The sequence below is a fragment of the Arvicanthis niloticus genome, chromosome 1, assembly GCF_011762505.2.
Source record: "Arvicanthis niloticus isolate mArvNil1 chromosome 1, mArvNil1.pat.X, whole genome shotgun sequence".
Taxonomy (NCBI): Eukaryota; Metazoa; Chordata; class Mammalia; order Rodentia; family Muridae; genus Arvicanthis; species Arvicanthis niloticus.
The window spans coordinates 4,452,008-4,468,288 of NC_047658.1; the positions used below are offsets into that span (position 1 = coordinate 4,452,008).

The following is a 16,281-nucleotide window of genomic DNA, read 5'->3' on the forward strand; positions in this document are numbered from 1 at the left end:
CCTGAGGACAGACTTATGTCAGACATGGGGAACAATGGCAGAGGGGAACCCCTGGGGACTCTGCCTAGTAGCTGAATTTGAATATTGGGGGCTAGTAAGAAGTGCCTTGTCATGTCCCCCCACCCCTCCACTCCATACCAAGCTGTATCTCAGCCGATAGATACTTATTGTAGGAGGAAAGTGATGGGTTGGCTGGTCAGTGTTTGGCGGTTGTCTAGTATATTTTGAGTATTCCCTTCCACCCTGTCCCACATATACACACCCCAAGAACTACATATTTGCAAGCTCACGACCACAAAGCTGTGTTCCAGTCTCTTTAATTTTGAGGTCAGATTTGCTGATTACCCAGGTCTCAGACTCACTATATCCTTAAGCAGGTTTTGAGCTTGGCGATCCTCCTGCCGCAACCTCTTGAGTAGTTAGGATGGCAGGCCTGTTCTCTTGGGTTATTTTGAGTAACATTGGAACTTAACCATACAGAAGAGGCCTCTGGCATGTGACTTGGTGACAGTTCAGCCCAAGGCAGAGCTTGTAATCTGGTTTCATTTGGTTTAAGCATCCATATTCCATGCTGCCTGTTCCATGGTCTTTCCCAGCAAGAAAGTGGGAGTGGCCCGATGAGGGTGTGTATTTGCCTTGCCTCGCCTCTGAAGCCCCTCCTGCCCCAGTACTTCAGTGCCTGGAATTCTACTGGAAAGAATTCCCTTACCTAAAACACAGCTTGAAAGATAAAAAGGACTTAGGGTCAGAGAAGACCTTAGACTGAGCATGCTTATTACCCTGTGGCTAGATATGTTTGCTCAGATGAGGTGATGAGGCTACACAGACAGTAAGGTCCCAGACCAAGCCTCATGCTTTTTATTTATGTCCTTAATTTTCAAAAGGCAAACACCTGATACAACCTGGCAATAGGGTCTTGCCACACAAAGCTTATGACCTTCCTTGGATTCCCTAGAGCTCATGTTGGAACTGACTCCCAAAAGCCCTTTGACTCTCTCTACATGTGCACTGTGCACCGAGGCATGCGTGCATCTGCGGTCACACAGTGATGAGTGTTGAAAGTACCCACTGGCTAGCCCTAGCAGTTTCTTATGATTCTCACATGCAGTTCATTTCCCACTTAGGGTGGTGCTAGGTCCTCCTCCCCAGGAACAAAGGGCACTCGTGAACCAGCCTCCCCTTTGGAAGATTTATACTGCTGTACAAGCCATCTCAAATAAGGATTAGGACAGTAAGATCCTTTATCCTTGCAAAACCAGATGAAAAGCAACTGTAAAGGGACAGGAATGGAGGGAAACATGAGATTGCTGATTGCTACAATATTAAGGTGTTTTCAGGAGAGGTTAACCCCCAACAATGGAATGACCATCTTTCATTAGAACCTTAAAAACAAAAATCTGGGCAGTAGCGGTACGTGCCTTTAATCCCAGCACTCCTGAGGCAGAGGCAGGCACATCTCAGAGTTTGAGGCCAACCTGGTCTACAGAGAAAGTTGCAGAACAACCAGCACTGTACAAACCCTGTTTTGAAGAAAAACCAAAACAAAAACTGACCAAAAAGGTGTTCCAAAGAAACCATGGGTGGCTTTCAGCTGCCTGTAACTCCAGCTCCGAGAGGTCAGATGCCCTCTTGTATCTGGGCGCACACACATGGTATACACAGACACACACGTATACCTAATAAGACAGTTGACCAACCCCCTGAGAAATATACAGATTCAGGGGATATATCATAATTGGCTCTGACCCCTGCTAAAACTGATGGCTTTTTGAGCCATAGTCTCTAAAGAAACAATACCTATCTACTGGACAGAGAAGTTCCCAAACTCAGTGGCTGTTAGATGCCCCTCCCTGAGATAGCACCCAGCCAGCACATCCTCAGGGAAATCCAGGAACCTGTATTGTGCAAGCAACACTAACAAAAATGACCTCGGGCCCTTTTAAGGAAGGCTTGCCTTACCTAATACTTTCCCTTTGTGAGAAAGAATTGTTCTTGTGTGTGGCCCAGGCTGCCTCTGCAGGAATTACCAGCCTGCGCCATCTCACCCAGCTTCCTTGCTTCAAAACCAGAGTGCTCTCAAGTGTGTGTCACAGGATAGCCTGTGATTCTGACTGCAGCCCCTTGAAGGCTGATGGCCTTCTTCCTCAATTATTACTGACTTAAAGTTTTGTTTTTGTTTTTTTTTTCCTTTACTGATTCTGGGGATGAAACCCAGGGCCTGAGTTCTCATCCACAGCTTACTTTTTATTCCCTTTCAATCTTGCCCAAACCATGCACCTCACACTTTTTCAAAGTGTCCAAGGCCCTCTCCCACTAATTACTCCAATCTTCGGCCTTTCTTTTCTATTGGATCACCTAGGTCCCAGCACCTGTATGCCAGGCGGGACACAACAAGGACAAAGAAAGCCCAGTGGCTCTGTGTCTGCAGAACATTTTAAGGCCAGCTCCAGTTCTCAGTGGTAACACCTGGGAGTCATCCCAGTCGTGACCTGTGGAAGTTGTTACTGCAAATGACATGTTCAAGAGGGCAGGATGATTTGAGTTGATGTCCCTCTAAGGAGGTGCATACATTGTATTCATCAGACTTCAGAGTTTGCCCTGGGGATTGAATCTCATGATGACCCTGTACACTCACTAGTGATAGACCACGGAGCCATACCCTCAGACCTCTCCCCTTTTTGAGCCAAGCCTCACTAGGTAGCCCAGATTGTTTCAAATCCTCAACCTTCCAGAATTCTTGGGCGTGTATCCGTGTGTGTGTGTGTGTGTGTGTGTGTGTGTGTGTGTGTGTAAGCTTGACAGCAGCCTTAGCTATCATCCTCAGAAACTCCTACTTGGAGACAGGATCTCTCATTGTCCTGACCTGAAGTTCAGCAATGATGCTTTACTGACTGGCCATCTCACCCCGAGGCATCCACCTCTCTCCACCTTCCTAGCCCCCCCCCCCCCCCCCCAGTACTGGGATTCCAAGGGCACCAGCATGCCAGCCATTTTCACACAAATTCTGGGGCTCTAAGGTCCTTGTACTTCAGTGCAAACACAAGCACTTCACTAACTGAGCTATCCATCTAGCTCATTGTCAACTTATTTTAAAGGTCTTTTTAGTTCCCTTCGGGGACCACTGAGGGTAGGTCGTGGGCAGTATTGGCTGGTTTCCTGGCTTTTTGGTTCTTATTGAAGGCTGTATGCTAGAAAGCTAACTGTCCTAAGCATTATCTATGTACCATCTATCCATCCATCTATTTCTCCATGTATGTATGTATGTATGTATGTATACAGTGAGCTGGGTCTCACTGTAGCCCTGGCTGCCCCAGAACTCTATGTAGGAGAGGCTGGCCTCAAACTCATAGAGGTCTGCCAGCTGCTTCCTCCTAAGTGCTGGGATTAAAGGCGACCATCACTGTGTCCAGCTGTCTGAATCATTTACCCATCCCATTCAGTTTCACAACCCCGTGAGGTAGGCATTGTCCCAGTCTCTCAGTGAGAACAGCTGAAGCCCATGTCTATTGTAAGATGGCAGAAAAGAGTTTTGGACACAGGAATTTGAATTATTTCTAATTTCCCCCAAATTTTCTGAATGTAAAAAAAATGTTTTTTTTTTTTGTTTTTTTGGTTTTTTTTTTTGTTTTTAATTCAGGCCTCCTAAGCACTGTGTGGTTAGGATTGGATTGTTTTCTTGTTCGTTTCGAGACATTCGTTTTTTATATTTTGTTTTTAAATGTAGGAATGCCCTGTCTGCATGTACACCTGCATTTCAGCAGAGGGCATCAGATCCCTTTATAGATAGATGTTCATGGGCTACCATGTGTGTGGGGGGTGGGGGTGGGGTGGGGGGCGGGGATTGAACTCAAGAAGGGAGGAGCAGCCAGTGTCCTTAACCACTGGGCCATCTCTGCAGCCTCATCTTTGAAGATATTCTTAAACCTAAGTTGGCCTTGTACTTACCATGTAGCTCAAACTAGCTTGGTGCTCACGGCAGCCCTCATGCTTCAGCCTTTCAAGTCCTGGGCTTACAGGGCCATGCAAGCATTCCTGATCCTGTATTTTAACAGAGCAAAATCCCCTCCCCACCCTGATCTTAACTTCCCAGGACACAGGAGGCCAAGGGACACCAGACATCATTTCTCTCTGTACAGTTTTTAGTTTTTTATTTTTTGATGTTTGTGGTTCAGATGAATGACACAAGTTACAAAAACGGGGGCCTTAAAAGAAGCACATTGTACAATGAACAAGCAGATTGAAGTTAAAAACACGGAAACACTAACCCGCTACCACAAGAAGAGACAGGGAAGGATCTGGGAGGGGAGGGGGAGGGGCTGCCAACACAGGGGTCTGACAACCAAAGGAGGAGCTACCTCCACGGGCCTGGAGAAAAGGCAGGTCACTCCAGGAGCCCACCCTGGCCCACTACTTACCACGGCTCCCCACTCCTGTCTCTGCCTGGGCGTTCCTGTGAGTAGGTGGAGGACAGCCACACCGAAAGGGTGGAGCCAGTCAGATCTTTACAAGGTAGAGTGCTCACTCTGTCCTAGGGCCTTGGCCTTGGGAGGTGAGGGTGGCCATGGTGGGCTAATACCAGGAGCCAGGGTAGCTGATCAAAAGACCATTCCCCCAAAGATACCTGCCCCCCTCCCCTGCCCAGCTACGATCCAAAGGACCTCTGTTCAGGAGAAGCCACTGTCACCCTGTAATTACATAAATAAATAAATATTGACCCCTAGCCTTGGAGGACAGGTTGGGGGAAGGGCAGCAGGGCTAGAGAAGGGGGAGGGGCAGAGGAATGGGGGGGTTCACAGACAAAGTAAGTAGTTGTCTCCGTCCCAGCAACACTTCTGGATTTTTTTTTTTTCTTTGCTCCTTTTGTTTTTTAGGAAGGAGCTAACACCAAGGACAAATACTTAAAAATATACATTATTTTTTCTTTTCTTTTTTCCGCCTTTGTCATCATCGTCTTGCTTTGGAGACTGCTGAGGTCAAAGTTTAAACCGCACAAAAGAACCTCAGTTTGAAGTTTCTGTGGGTTTTTTTGTTTCTGTTTTCTTTTTTTGTTGTTTTTCTTAATTTTTTTTTTTTGTTTTTTTGTTTTGTTGGGGTTTTTTTGTTTGTTTTTGTCTCTCTCTCTTTTTTTTTTTTTTAGTTTTTATTCTTTTTTTTTTTTTTTTTTTTTTTTTCATTTTTTTTTCCCAACGTATAAAAAGGTAGCGGAGTTGTCTGTGGTTTTTTTTTTTTTTTTTTTTTTTTTTTTTTTTTTTTTTTTTTTTTTAATTTTTTTTTTTTTTTTAAATGGTTAAATCTTTGGTTTGTTTCTTTTTTTCTCTTGGAGGCCTTTATCTCTCGCACTTGCCTTTCCCACTCAGAGATTGGTGGGGGCCCGCGTGTCTCAATCTTGCTCATTTGTCTCACTCAGTTCTTACCCTGGGTGAGAGGGAGAGAGATGTACCCTGGGAATGGGCTGGATGAGAGAAACCAAGCCAGGTCAACAGGTAACCCTGACTTGACTAGTCCCTGGCTAGAGCAACCCAGGGAAAGGGGCTTTGAGACCCCATACCTCTCTCTCTCTCCTATACACACACCCAACCCCTTCCTCCCCCTTCTAGTCCCTACCCTGACCCCCAGAAGGGAATAGAGAGGTGGTTTAGTTACTGGCATTATTTATATATTTTTGGCACAAAAGGCCCGCCATCAAGGGCAGACCAGCCTCTCTCTGTTCTTCCCTTAAGCAGCGGTCAGGGTTGGGAGAAGAGAAATTCAAAGCTCTTCTCCCCCTGGTCCACTCACCTCTCCCTCTAGCCCAAGCCCCTGGTCCACCACTTGACATTCAAGCTGACGCAGAGCCTGGCCTGGGGTCTCCCTCCCCACTCCATGTAAAGCTCCTTAGCCTTCCAACTCACACACAGACACACGGACACAGGCTCTGTACAGACCACAAAATAAAAACGATGAGATAGTTTTGTTTCCTGGAGTCGGAGACTGGGGTGACTGGAGTGGAAGGGGCAGGTGGGGGGTGGGAGAGACCAGCAGTCCCCCACTATCTAACCAAACCTGGTCCCCCCCAGCCCCCAGCCCCTTGCCCTGGCTGGCCCCCAGCCAACAATATTTGGTTTCTTTCTTTTTTTTTTTTTAACATTAAAGTTCTATGAGGTATTTGGTGCCTTATCTCGAGTCCTCAGGGGGAGAGGGCCCTGGGGTGGAGGGAGACCTGGGGCTCACCTGCCCCTCCCTCCCACCCTCCCGGCCCTTCCCGATATTTGGTTTCACAGCTGTAGTTAAAGCTTGGGGTTTGGTTCTTTTCCCCTCCCAGGAATTTGTTTTCTTGTTTTTCATTTCCCAGTTTGGGGGTTGGATGGGGAGGGTCCCCACCACCCCCAGCTGCATGGGGGTCCCCTCCACCAATGTCAGGGCATCTGCCCCATCCCTGCCCCTGCTTCCTCCTCTCTTTGCCCCACCCCTCCACATGAGGGTGGGGACTTGATCAGGAAGAAGCAGGCCAAATTGGGTGATGGTGAGTCCCAGATTTTCTTTTCTTAACTTTTTTTTTTTTCCCTTTTCATTTTTGGTCTAGAATCATAGTTTATGTCCTAGTCATGTCCACCATGCCTTCCACGCTGCTTGTCTTCTCAGAGGGTTGTTTGCTGTTTGTTCTTCTGGTTGTAATTCCTTCATTCTGCTCTGTTCAAATGTCTTCCCATCAGGTTTGGAGCCCTTGGGCCCCTCTGCACCCTTGGGTTGGATCCAGGCCCTCTCACTAGCCGCTTTCCAGGAAATTAAAATGGACAACTTCAGAGGTAGGGTGAGGGCGGGGTCGGGGGGTTCCGGTTCAGTAGAGATGCTTACATTCCAGCGAGGATGGGTGGATGAGGTGCCCCATTGGTGCCTGGGTGGGAGGAGCAGCCACTCCACCAAGGGCTGGGCAAGGCACCCAAGACCCTGCATAGGCCCAGAGTTAGTTTCTGCTGCCTCTGTAACCCAGCCTGACAGTTTTGTTCTGGGTGAGAGAAGGGAGACCAGAAGAAAAGAGAACGCTGAGGCCTGGGGGCTCTGGCTGCCTCTCCTTGGAGTGTCCAGGATGGAGGGGGGGCCAGGCCATTGCCAAGCTTCTCCCCTTCCTGTGCCCCTGCCCACCCAGGGGCAGGGGCCACTCTGATTTCAATGGCTCGCGTCCTTCACAGCAACACTTTGGTTTGAGGAGAGATACAGAAAGGAGGTCAAGAGATGACAGAAGAACAAAGAAGGAGGGGAAGAGAGAGAGAGAGAGAGAGAGAGAGAGAGAGAGAGAGAGAGAAAGAGAGAGAACAGAAACAAATAAAAAAATCAGGGAATCAAACCACCCAACAGTTGGTTTTCCTTCGTCCATTCTTTTTGCTTCTCTTTTTGTTTTTTTTTTTTTTCTTTTAAAGCTTTTTCAGTTGATTGGCGAGGAGGGAGCTTGGGGCTCTTCACCCATGTCCCTGACACCCTCTCTCAGCCCTGCCCACCCGCTTCCATCCACCCTGGCTGAGGGACAGGCCCTGCCCCAGCCTCACCCCCCTCCAGCTTTCCAAAGACGATGTCCATGAGGTATTTGTGAAGAGAAAGAAGCATCCATCATTCCACCCGCCTCGGCAACCAAAGGCCTGGGTCACCCTGCAGGGCTTGGCTCCACCTTGCGGCTCATTCTTGTCTTGAAGAGTCCTCATCTTCTTTCCCATATATATATATATGTTTATATATATATATAATCTATAAATTTTTTTTTCTAGTTTTAATTTATTGTTTGGTTGGTTTTCTGTTTTTGTTTTTTGTTGGTTTTTTTTGTGTGTTTTTTGTTTGGTTGGGTTTTTTTTTTTTTTTTTTGGTTCAAAACTTTGTTGGCCTCCATGGTAGAAGGAGGGCATGGTGGCTCCCAGCAGCATCTCCTGTGTCCACTGTTGAGATACGTCCAGAGTTAGGCAAATACAGGGTCCAGCCAAGACTCATGGAGGTCTCGTGGGAGTGGTAGCCACTTGTATGGGGAACCACAGGTCATGGTGATGCCACCACTTTGCGGTCCCTGATGAGATGCCATCTGGAGGAGCCCACCACTGGGGTGTGTGAGTGTGTGCATTGGAGGGTGGAGAGGGAAGGGGAAAGGGAGAGGTATCTGCCAGTGTCATAAGGGGCATAGGGTGGGCGGAGCGGGGCGAGTTAATCTTTTTGGTTTCTGGTTAATGTCAAAGAACGTGAAGATCCCACGGATAGGCACTGGAATATGATTTTTTTTTTTCAGGGAAACTGACAGACAGGCTGGGAAGAAAGACAACTTGGATACCCTCACCGTATCCCCCTTTGCTTGAACTGACCACCTTCCCACAGACTGGGGAGGAGGTAGATTCCAGAGCAGAAAGGTGACAGGGCTGAGGAGGGGCTTTTGAGAGCTGGAACTCGGCAAAAAATGGCCTAGCCCACCCTTCAAAGGGAGAAAGGAAGGAGCAGAGGACAAAAAAGCCCGTTCCCAGGCCTTCCTCTGAACTCTCCCCAGGCTGGGGGTGGGTGGCGGGAGAGGAGTTTAAAGCGAGACCCCCTGCCCTGTTGGGGAGAGTGGGGGCTGGGGAGCGGGAACATGTAGAAGGGACACACATTCTGTTGAGCACAACGCTAAAAACTCTGTACATCCTTTGGATGAAGCTATTGAGTATTTGGTGTAAGGTTGTTCGGGTCCTTTCTCTTTTACCTTTGGAAAAGACCATTTGGTAGGTGGCTCTGGGCCCTGGGCCTCCTGCCCCAGGCAGTACCTGTCTCCATTGGCCCAGAGCTGGGGCTGGGCCAGCAAGCTGGCACATTCTCTGGTTCCTTCTCTGCCCACCCCCAGTGGGGTAAGGTTAGGAGGTGGCCCCACAGCCAGGGCTCCCTGCATGAGGTCCGCTCTGCTGGAGGCTGCTCCACTCCTGGCTGAAGGTTCTTATTTGGTGTCATAGCAGTGAGCACTCCAGGATCTGGCTCAAGACTGGTTTTTGGTTTGTTTGGTTTGGGGTTGGGGATGTTTGATTAGTTTGGAGGTGTTTTTCTGTTCATTTCTTTGTTTTTCATCTCTGGTTCCTTTAGGGCAGCTGGTTTCTGTTGTGAATATTTTTGGTTTTCTTTTTTGTCGGTTGGTTTTTTTGTTTTTGTTTTTTGTTTTCTTTTTGGTTGGATTTTTGGTCTTTTCCTCCTTCATCACTCCTGCTCCAAGGATCCACTGTATCCCCCACCAGCCTCCTCACCCTCTTTTGGGCAGGGGACCAAGGTCAGGGGACTCAGAGGAGTAGGAGGGGAGGCATGGTCGGCTCTCACTCAGCTTTGGACCCCGCCTCGGGTCCCCCTGGGCCTCCAGAGGTCTGTGCTACCACATCACTGCAGGTGGAGGATGAAGAGGACGAAGAAGATGAGGAGAGACCAGGAGACTTGCTGGAGATGGATGCTGCCACGGCTGCAGCCGCTGCCGAGACCAGGCCCACGCCTGGCGGGGCACTGAGCAGGGGCAGCCCGGTGTGGTTCAAGAAGAGAGGCGAGGTTACTAGGCTGGGGCTCCCTGGGGCCGCACCGGCTGCCCCCAGCACCAGGTTCCCGCTGCCATCAAGGCTGGTAAGGGGCAGGGTTCCACCAGAGGCCAGGGCTGGTGAGGAGAAAGAGAGGCGGAGCTGGAGGTACATCAGGCCAGGGCGACCTTGGCCTCTGTGGACCCTGCCTGAGTACCCCGTCTCCCTGTCTGTACCACCGACTCCCGTGAAGCAGGACCCCTCAACCTTCCCCGAAGACAGATGATGATGAAAAGGCAAGCAATGCAGTGAGCGGGGGCAGGATGGCATGGCTGGGGCAGCAATGGAGGGGGGGGGCTCGAGGCCCAGGAGAAGGCAGGACTGGTGGCAATGGGGTGACATGAGGCAGCACGCACCTTGGATAGTGGCCAAAGGGTTGTTGCTCATGAGAGCTGGACTCAGCCCAGAGCTCAACCCCACCATTGTGCTTCTGCAAGAGCAAAGCAGAGGCATTAGCAGGGTGGGGGGACCCATGGCAGAATTGAGGTGCATCTCCCCACCCTGTAAGCAGCTGAGACCTCCCACTTGCAGCTGCACACTTACCCCGCGCTGGGGTTCAGGCCTGACAAGCCGATAGCCGAGTGGCTGCCTTGAGGGCTCGGGTTTGTGCTGTTGGTGGTGGCCGGGGGTGGGGGAGTAACAGAGGGGATGGAATTGAGGGGGGGCGCGGCTCCGCCCCCACCCCCACCCCCTCCTGCTGTCCGGCTGGGATGGAGCGTCCCCACAGCTGAGGATAAGGTAGTAACTGCCAGAGAGAGACAGAAAACAGGGTCTTCAACTTCCTCTGGTCCCTTATCAAGGAAGTCAGGGTTATGTCTATTGTATACCCATAGTCTCCTCACTCAGAGGGGAGGAACACTATCTCAACCCTCTCCCCAGAAACCTTGTCTCCATCTCATGAGTCAAAATAATCACTGGCACTGTCTGTCTGCACACAGTGCCCCAAACCATTTTGATGTGGACAAGAAATGGCTTTGCAGAGGAGACCTGGTCCTATGGCTCCCTCCAGGAGCTGGAGATGAGTCCAGGCTACATCTATGCTGTTGGATGATCAGGAGCGGGTAACTTGAGAGGGGCCACTGAGAATCAAGTTGGCTGGACCAGATCCTAGTCCTGGCTGTGTCCCATTGTGAACACACCAACCTCTCTAACCTTCAGTTCCCTCATGGAAAATGGGACTAATTTCATGAGCTGAGTATGAAGATTAAATTAGTCCAAACAGTTTATAAAGGACCTGGTCCAGTGTGTTCCAGCTCCTCATAATTTACAATCCTCCATTATTTCTTAACCTAAAAGGAGCCATACAGTGTTTGCTTTGGTTTTTTTTTTCTGGTTTTTTTTTTTTTTTTTTTTTTTTTTGTTGTTGTTGTTGTTTTTCAGGCTGGAGAAGTGGCTCAACCGTCAAGAGCAATTGGCTGCTCTTCCAGAGGACCTGGGTTTTTGGGTCTCAGCACCCACATGGCAGCTCATAATTGTCAACAACTCCAGTTTCCTGGCGATCCAGTGTCCTCTTCTGGTGGATATTGGGCACTGCATGCTCATGATACAAAACAAACAGTCCCAGCTCATAAATAAAAACAAACAAATAAAACCTTTAAAGAAATACTAGGCTGGAGATAGCCCCCAGAACTCTGTGCACTAAGTAAGCTTCATCACAGGACATACACCTGACAGAGGCCAGCGGACAATGAGTGCTGCCTTCCAGCAACCTTTGCACTTCCTCACAGGGAACTGTGGAGCTGACTAGAGGCTGCTCTGGGGACAATGTGAGGGACTGCCTTGAGGTCCACAGCTGCCCAGGGCTATGGCAGAAGCTCAGGCTGTAGCCATGCCTTGTGTCCTCCCAGTCTCCCTCCCAGCCTGCCCCTAACCTGTTGTGCTCAGACTGCTAGAAGCTTGGGACAATGGTAAGGTCCCTGCGCCCCCTTGGGGTGTGACCTGGGAAGAGAAGAAAATAGGGTAAGACACTACTGCCACAAGGCAGCCTCCCAAGGTGCTCCCTGTGCACCCAACTCCCATTGCCCCACCCAAAGGTGGGGAGACAGGGCTACAGGCTCATCATCCTCCCCCACGTGTGCCCCAGTGATCCTGTGCCACCTGCAGGAAGCTGAGAGTTTCCCACATCTCCTCTGACACTCTCCTGTCTGGCTAGTTTCCCAGCAGAGCTGACCCTATCTTCAGTGATAGTACCGGGACAACTGCTCTATGTACTCCTGCTGTTGGCTCTCCTAGAAGGAATTCTCTTTGTAAGAGGATCAGGCAAGCCTGGATTACATAGTAAATTAGAATCCAGCCTGGGCTGCTTGCTACATGTCATGAAATCTTGTCTTCTATCTTTTTTTTTTTTTTTTTTTTTTTGTTATTCAAGATGGTTTCTCTGTATAACCCGGGCTGTCCTGGAACTCACTCTATAGACCTGGCTGGCCTCAAACTCAGAAATCCGCCTGCCTCTGCCTCCCAAGTGCTGGGATTAAAGGCGTGTGCCACCACTGCCCTGCTGAAATCTTGTGTTCAAGAAACAAAAAATTAGCCGGGCTGTGGTGGCACACACCTTTAATCCCAGCACTTGGGAGGCAGAGGCAGGCGGATTTCTGAGTTCGAGGAGGCCAGCCTGGTCTACAGAGTGAGTTCCAGGACAGCCAGGGCTACACAGAGAAACCCTGTCTCGAAAAACCAAAAAAATAAATAAATAAATAAATAAATAATAAAAAACAAAAAATTGGTCTGGAGAGATGGCTCAGTGGTTAAGAGCACTGGCTGTTCTTCCAAAGGTCCTGAGTTCAATTCCCAGCAACCACATGGTGGCTCATAACCATCTGTAATGGGATCTGATACCCTCTTATGGTGTGTCTGAAGACAGCTACAGTGTATATACACTGTATTTTATGTATATATGAATATATATACATAAAATAAATAAATCTTCAAAAAAAATGAAGTTTGGGCACTCAGGAGGGAGAAGCAGGAGGATCAGGGGTTCAAAGCCTCTTCTCACAGAAGATAACCACTGGCAAGCCCTGAGACAAAATCACTCTGCTTAGAAACCGTAAAGACCGACAGCATCTCTCCACAGTTCAAAAACCCATGATTTAAATTCTTGGTAAAATTGAGGTATCCTCTAGGTGATGGTGACGCATGCCTTTTGTCCCAGCACTCGGGAGGCTGAGGAAGGAGGAACACAACTTGGAGCTGTGCTGCCTAGTACATTCCAGTCAACCTTGACTCAAGAAGAAGAGGAGGAGGAAGAGGAGGAGGAGGCAGGCAGATCTCTGTGTGACCAGGGTAGCCTGGTCTACAGAGTGAGTTCCAGGACAGTCAGAGCTACACAAAGAAACCATGTCTCAAAAAAATAATAATAATTCTAGGACAGTCAAGGCTACACAAAGAAACCGTGTCTTGAAAACACACACCAAACAACCAACAACAAAAAACCCACCAGCAACAAAACCCATGATGTATCTGCCCCCTGCCAACTCCGCTCCCAAGCCCATTCCTAGCGGCTCCAGCCACACAGTACATTGCCCTGGGATTCAGTACATCTTAGCATCTAAGCCTTTGTGCACTCCGGGCCTGGCAGAATGTGATCCTCTGTGTAGTCCACCTCCTTTACGTGGCTGGCTAACTCTCAAAAGACTCCCTCCTTTCTCCCAGATCTGGGGTTGAAGGGCCTCTCTCTAGATACCACAGCCCTTTTCCCAAACAGAAATAAAAGGACAGAAGAAAGGACAACCCAGATGTGTCCGGTAACTAAGCTGACTCACGTGAGGCAGGTACCGCAGAGGTTTAATGATGACCCTTTCTGCCTCTTCGGGTGCAAGCCTGTGTATTCCTGCCTGAACCATACTGTATCCCCTTTATGCTAATATCCCTGTCACAACTCTTGTCTAACTAAGTCAGTGTATCTATCTGTGGGAGCTTGTACCCACCACATCGGACAACAGTTTGGGGCCTGGACATGGTTTGTTAGGCGAAGTCACCCCTTGCCAAGCTTAACGACCTGTGTTTGATCCCTGGAACCTGTATAGTACAAGGAGAGAACTAACTCCCAAAAGTTGTCTTCTGACCTCCACTCAGATTGGATGACATGTTTTTCTGCAAACTGTGTCCCTTTGTGACCACTCTGTATGTGACATACTCTTCCCCAGAACCTCCGGGGACAATTCTCCTGTCTCTATTCTATCTATGTTTGCTTCACCCAGATGCCGACAGGCTTGTGCCCTGACTCCCGACCCCACCCCCACCTCCAACACATAGCCCCCAAGCTCTGGGTACCAGGTGAGGGCTGTAGCTGGTCGGCTTTCCCGGGCTGGGCAGCATGGGGGCCGCACTGCAAGGGTTGATGCGTTTCTCCTTCTGGCGCCGGTTGCAGAACCAGACGCGGATCACTTCCTTCTCCATGTGCAGCTGCTCTGCGATCAGCAGGATCTCCTCTGAGGTAGGCTTCTGGTTCTACAGACAGAGAGGGTTGGTGAGCTGGGTTCTACAGAGAGGGTTGGTGATACCTTTCCCGGTCGCCAGGGGGCGAAACTCACCGCTAGGAAACTCTTCTCTAAGGCGAAGCGGACATTCGTCTCTATGCTGGTCCTCTTCTTGCGTCTCCGCCCCGGCAGCCCGTCGAAACCCAGGCTGGGGCTGCTCAGCTGGTTTGGGCTGGGTAGGCTTGAGTCCACAGACATAGTCTCTGTGAAGACGGGAGACAAGGACGTGAGCGATCACTTTCCGCCTTGCCTCATCACCAGTCCCCTGTGCGGGACGGCCCATTGGAGCCTCTGGCCAGGCTCACCTGCGTCGTTGAGCCACTTCTCCAGGAGGGGCTTGAGTTTACACATGTTCTTGAAGCTCAGGTTAAGGGCCTCGAAGCGGGAAATGGTCGTTTGGCTGAAGTCGTTGCCATAGAGCTTGCCCATGGCCAGGCCCACATCACCCTGGTCCAGAGAGGAGGAGATAGGGTTTGGAAGTTAAGTCTTGGCCCAAGGCCAGATCCAAACACTCCACCAGAGTTTGGAGCTTTGCATCTTTGTTCCGTGCCCTCACCTCCACCCACTACCTCATAAGGTGGTCCCAGACCTGTGTGAAGCCCAGCTTGATGCGCCGTTGCTTGAAGGTGCGAGCGAACTGTTCCAGCTCCTCCAGATCACTGGGCTCCTCCGGGTGGGATGGCGGCTCCAAGCATTTTGGGGGCTGCGGGTGTGAGAGGTGCGGGTCGGGCAGCGTGGGGCGAGTCATAGCCTGGTGGGGTGGGCAGGTGGATGGGATGCAGGATGGAGGTCCCGGATGGGGCTAAGCAATGGTTGTGCACTTGCTTGCTTTCAGACTCCCCTCACCTGCCCAGGGCATCCACACTCATCTCTAATCCTGTTAAAGGTTTCACTCTACTGCCCACCATGGTCCTCTCAATTGCTCTTCACCTTCCCTTAGAGAGCCAAACTCTCAGAAGGAGCAGCCAGTGTCTTTTGCTGATGTCTCTCTCGGTGGGCTCAAAGCCTAGAGCTGGGGACAGTGGGTTCATCCTCCATTATCCTCCGGTACTGACTTGTCAGGCAGCACAGCCTGAGTCTTAACTCTCCTTGGACTGACATTCCCATCCACTGAATAGAAACCATCACTACAACTCTGCCTGCCCATTGGATTATTAGATTAAGATTATTAATAAGCAGGTTGTCCAATCCCACAGGCATAGGAGTGAAGCTTGAGGTTCTGTCTGTAGATGTGACATTAACGTGTAGATGCCTGGACTTCAGATGGGTATTATATGGGTCGAGGATGCTGAAAAGGGGGAGGTGGTGCACGTGGAGGACAGGAGACATATGGAATCTATCTTGAGCTCAGTTTCACTGTGCATTTAAAACTGCTCTAAAAAATTAAAGGCCTGATAGCAAACATATAGCCGCTCCAGAGAACAAGGCAGAGAGAGTCTACTTCTAAGGTCAGCTTGGGCTACAAAGTGAGTCCAATGCCAGCCTGAGCAACTCAGAAAGATCATCTCCAAATAAAGTGTGAAAAGAGGACTGGAGATTTAGTTCAGTGGGGACCCCCTGCCTAAAATCCCCCAGTGAGGGGCTGAGGGCATGGCTCAGTGGTAGAGCCCCTGTCTAGAATCCCCCAGTGCGGGGGGGCTGGGGGCGTGGCTCAGTGGTAGAGCCCCTGCCTAGAATCCCCCAGTGAGGGGCTGGGGGCATGGCTCAGTGGTAGAGCCCCTGCCTAGAATCCCCCAGTGAGGGGCTGGGGGCGTGGCTCAGTGGTAGAGCCTCTGCCTAGAATCCCCCAGTGAGGGGCTGGGGGCGTGGCTCAGTGGTAGAGGCCCTGCCTAGAATCCCCCAGTGAGGGGCTGGGGGCGTGGCTCAGTGGTAGAGCCCCTGCCTAGGATCCCCCAGTGAGGGGCTGGGGGCGTGGCTCAGTGGTAGAATTTGAGTTTGCCTTGCAAACTCAAAATTCTGGATTGACTCTCTAATAATACCAAAATATAAATAAAATGAAACAAAGTCTTAAAAATAAGTAGCTTGCAAGCAGAGACGAGGCACAGAATTGAATTCGAAGGACAATTAGAGGGCTGGACAAGAAACAACAAACTCTCCGGAGTGATTCACGAACTTAACGAAACACTGGAGGCAGGTGGTTGGTGCGGGGATTTCTGTCCCGAGGATCTTCGGTGATCTAAAATCCTGGGGCAGATGTGTTTGGGAAAGCATGATGACAGTGAGCCCTGTTGTATCCAAGGGGGCACTTTGTATCGGCCACATGCACAATT

General features: G+C 50.0%; 1 protein-coding gene across 17 annotated transcripts in view; it reads right to left on the minus strand.

Annotated features, from left to right (window-relative positions):
• Positions 1 to 8,993: 8,993 nt before the first annotated feature.
• Pou2f2 (POU class 2 homeobox 2) overlaps positions 8,994 to 16,281 on the minus strand; it is an 84,464-nt gene continuing 77,176 nt past the window's right edge. For 6 of the 17 annotated variants that reach the window (XM_076929765.1, XM_076929760.1, XM_076929773.1 and 3 more), the window contains 8 exons: positions 14,601 to 14,762; positions 14,317 to 14,458; positions 14,066 to 14,214; positions 13,806 to 13,982; positions 11,405 to 11,471; positions 10,077 to 10,278; positions 9,890 to 9,963; positions 8,994 to 9,610 (listed from right to left, as the gene is read on the minus strand). In XM_076929765.1, coding sequence (XP_076785880.1) covers positions 9,285 to 9,610; positions 9,890 to 9,963; positions 10,077 to 10,278; positions 11,405 to 11,471; positions 13,806 to 13,982; positions 14,066 to 14,214; positions 14,317 to 14,458; positions 14,601 to 14,762 — 1,299 coding nt within the window. In that variant the 3' untranslated portion in view covers positions 8,994 to 9,284. The remainder of the gene's footprint in view (positions 9,611 to 9,889; positions 9,964 to 10,076; positions 10,279 to 11,404; positions 11,472 to 13,805; positions 13,983 to 14,065; positions 14,215 to 14,316; positions 14,459 to 14,600; positions 14,763 to 16,281) is intronic. The other 11 variants (XM_076929769.1, XM_076929778.1, XM_076929785.1 and 8 more) reach the window with 3 other exon arrangements.